Source organism: Hippocampus comes, unplaced genomic scaffold (genome assembly GCF_001891065.2).
Source record: "Hippocampus comes isolate QL1 unplaced genomic scaffold, H_comes_QL1_v1.1 scaffold299, whole genome shotgun sequence".
In the NCBI taxonomy this organism is placed as follows: Eukaryota; Metazoa; Chordata; class Actinopteri; order Syngnathiformes; family Syngnathidae; genus Hippocampus; species Hippocampus comes.
Window position 1 is genome coordinate 889,267 of NW_017805694.1, and position 3,787 is coordinate 893,053.

General features: G+C 54.8%; 1 protein-coding gene across 1 annotated transcript in view; it reads left to right on the forward strand.

Annotated features, from left to right (window-relative positions):
- cadps2 (Ca++-dependent secretion activator 2) overlaps positions 1-3,787 on the forward strand; it is a 55,933-nt gene that overhangs the window by 50,486 nt on the left and 1,660 nt on the right. Inside the window, exon 26 of the mRNA XM_019881766.1 lies at positions 563-670. Within this exon, the coding sequence (XP_019737325.1) occupies positions 563-670 (108 nt within the window). The remainder of the gene's footprint in view (positions 1-562; positions 671-3,787) is intronic.

Consider the following 3,787-nt stretch of genomic DNA (forward strand, 5'->3'; position numbering starts at 1 on the left):
CCACCCCTCCTCACCTCGTCCGACACCCCCCGAGGGCAACGCAGACTGTGAAAGATGTCAAAGCGATTACAAAAAGCATTAGACTTGTAATCTCCCCTGACAACAAGAGTGTGAATGAGGACATCACCAGTGCGTGCGTGCGTGCGTGCGTGCGTGTCAGCATGCAGCACACACACACACACAAAAGCATCAAGTCTTTGGTCTGTCCTCATGATTTGTAAATGACACTCACTCACTCGATTAGGTACGAAAGAGAGAAAAAAAAAAAAGATTCCCACCCGGAGTTTCGTGGACGGACATCAGATTTGGTGGACACGTCAATCATTCCGCCATTTTGGTTTGAAGCGTAAATGTCGAGCATAAATAAGCTGATTTCAGAGCTTTTACAAGCTCCCGCGGGACATTTTTTTTTTTCATGTTCCCTTGTGATTCACATGATTAGAGACCAAAAAAAAAAAAGTTAATCCCCCCCATGCCCCCCAAAACATGGCGGAAGACGAATCTTTGCAACAGTCGTCGCTGCGGGTGTAGATAACGAGCAATTGCTTTCGACACTTTCCAGAAATCCGGCTCGGACCCGGCCGACGCCTACGTGGGCTTCGTGCGGCAGAACCAGGACGTCCTGCGCGAGCGCCTCGACGACGAACTCTGCATCGACAAAGTCTTTGACGTGAGTCGCCTTGGAGACCAGGCTCCTCCTTTTTCTCCTCCCTGGCGTCCGCCTTCGTTCTGCTTTTTTTTCCTCCCGCGACTCGCCCGTTCGCTGCTTTTACGGTTGTTCCCCTTCCGCCGCGCTTTCCGCCCGCTCGCCTTCCTCCTCGCGCCCCTTTACGACCTCGACTCGCTTTTTTGACTCTGGCTTGACTTCCTTTTTCTCGTTCTTTTCTTCTTCTTGAATTGCGAAGGAAAAGAAAAAAAAAACGTGCCTGATGCGCCTCCTTCGAGGCGCTCATCGGGGAGGGCGTTTTCTCGCCCGCTCGTGTTTCCGCCGCGCGCGCGCCCCCACGCCGCAGCTTCGTCTTCCCGCGCCGCGTCCCAAATATTTTCACCGGCGCGACGTCAAACGCGCCGCGCCGGTCGATAGGCCCCCGGACACGAGGCCCGGCACCCGGCGGCGCATTAGTGGCGCAAAGCGGCCCGGCCGTGGAGGAGCGCCGCTGCGCTTTGGGGGTGGAGCTAATGAGCCCCGCCGCCGTGCGGTCACGCTCGGAGGCGGGTGGCGGGCCTCCTGCCGTCCGTCATATTTACACAGAGACGGCGGCCATTTTGTGCGAGTGCGATGACGATAATGAAGCGCTTCATCGACGTCGCTGACGACGAGCTAGCGAGCGAGCGTGCGGGAAGCTGGAAGGCGCTTCATTAGAGGAAGGCGCTGCCACACCGACCTGCCGGCCGCCACCTGGATGGGGACTCCAAAGTGGGTCCTCCTGACTCCTTCTTGCTTTCTTCTCCTTCCTTCGACTTCCACTTTCGCGTCACCTAAATTGTTCTTGCGCTCCGCCGACCGCTTGACGTCCTCTCGACTTGGCTCTCCGCTTCCACGGCAACGCCTTCGTTACTTTGCGCTGATCTCCTTCTCGACTTACGTCGGCTTTCCTTCCTTCCTTCCTTCCTTCCGCGTGCCTTCTCTTTCCTCCCGGTTGCCTTTGGATTCGACTTGCACATGACGTGACTCTCGACTGGCGCTTCGCTTTTGCTCGACTTTGGCCTGACCGGCTTGTTTCCTTTTTCTTTCCGCTCGGTCTCCTCGTCGCTTGCCCGCACTTGCGCTTCCTCTTTTCCTTCCTCTCTTCCGCTTTGCTTCCGTTGTCCGTCTTCGTTGCTTCCGCTCGACTTCCTCATTTGTCACTTTGACTGCGGCTTTCTTTTTTTCCGCTTGCACTTGACCTTTGCTCCGCCCCCTCTTTTGCTCCTGCTTTACGCTTGCTTTATTTCCCGTTTACCCCCCCCCGGCCTTGTTTTATTTCCACCTCACTATGATTTGAGATTTCAAAAAAAAAAAAAAAAAAGACGTGGGGGTGGTGGGGGACATCAATTTGAGGAAGCAGGTGATGCATTTTCATTTTGAGGAAAACTGCAGATGACAGCTTTTATGAACACGCCGGACGACGATCCGCGACGGAAAGCGAGTCGCGTCCCATCTTGACAAGACGTCCGCACGTATCTCGTCCGTCTCGTCCGTCTCATCCGTCTCCTCCTCCTCCTCCTCGTCTGCCGCACGATGATCACAGCGCCCGCGCGGGCGCCTCGTTAACGGCGCGCAAATGGAGTACGGAGGAGCTCCTTAATTGAGCAAATTAGAGGACGACGGCGAAAGCAGATGGTGGCGAGGCAGGAGGTGGGAGTGAGTGGCTGATGATTACAAGAGGGAAGTGGGGGGGGGGGCGTGTTGCTGTCAGAAATCAAATTGGGGGGAGGGGGGAGAAAAGAGAAGGGGCGCCCCCCCTGCTGGTGTCAATGTAATGATCGCATTTCAACACATTGACACATGCTGGCATTTTGACACGGCAACACAAATTTGACTCGCGGGCCTTTATTGGAAGGCGTCGCGCTTTCCTTCCATGCTGTCAAGCGCTTTCTCCTCGGGGGGGTTGCGGGCGCGCCGCAGCCCATCCCGACCGTCTTTGGCCAGGATGAGTGGGAGTGGGGGGTGGGTGGGGGGTACACCGCGAACGAGTTGCGAGCCCGTCACGAGGCACACCCGGAGAAAAGCCACGCAGGGCACGGGGAGAAGATACAAATTCCACGCGGGAAGGAGTCGGTCTGCCGCGGGGGAACCGACTCGCTAAACGCGCGACGACCGCGCCGCCGACATCGTGCCAGCGCGATGTTATTCCCGAAAAGGAAAGCCAAACGCAGGAAATGTGCTTTGGCGCTATTTCAGCAAGTCGACGTGCGTTTGCTTCACGTCGACGGCAAGTGGAGAGGTTGCTCGTCGTCCGTCGTGTGGGGAAGGAGTTCCGTTTCTTCGCCCGAGTCCGGTGCCGTGGCATCCTTGGTCATCACCATCATTTGAAAATGCTGAATTGAGACGCCTGATTTTTTTATTTTATTTTTTTTTTAAGAATTTCTAGCTTTACCTCATCGTCGTCGGGGTGACAGGTGCCTCAAAACACTTGATGGGATCACACAGGCCCGTCATCCCCAAGTTCCAATCCAGTCTTGTGTCGCAGTCATCCGCACTTTCATTCTCCGAGAAGTCTTCGAGTTTGTGAAAAGTCGCCAGCGAAGGATCTCAAGGTCGTCCGTCGAGTTTTTCCAAGTTGAAGCCGAGTGCGGCGTCCCCGGTCATCGGGTTGCCGGTCCCGCTCGGTCCGCCTTTTCTTCCGGTCAGCAGGCCTTAAATCCCCGGTTGTCCGGTCTTTGGTCCTGTTTGTTTGTTCGGATTCCATGACGACTAAAAGTTTGTCGGGGTTTGGCTTTTTGTGTGTGTGTGTGTGTGTGTAATAATAATAATAATAGTCATAAACCTTTGAAGTTGCGAGTCAAGGACTCGAAAGTAGTCCATTGATCTCTCCGGTGACGGCAAAGGAAACATCCGTTCATCTCATCGTCGTCGTGGTTCCTGTCGCCATGACGATGAAAAGCAAAGGGTCAGTTTGTTAATTCGGCGGGTGCAAAGTGAAGTTGAAAGACTTTGCGGTTTCGGAGTTTGTTCTGTTTGACTGGCGTTAATCGCTTGATGAGTTTATTCAAATCATGAAACATTCAGCTGGAGTCAGAGGTGACCCCCCTCACAATAGACGGAATCAAGTATTGGTGACCCCGCCCCCCCCCCCCCTTCCTC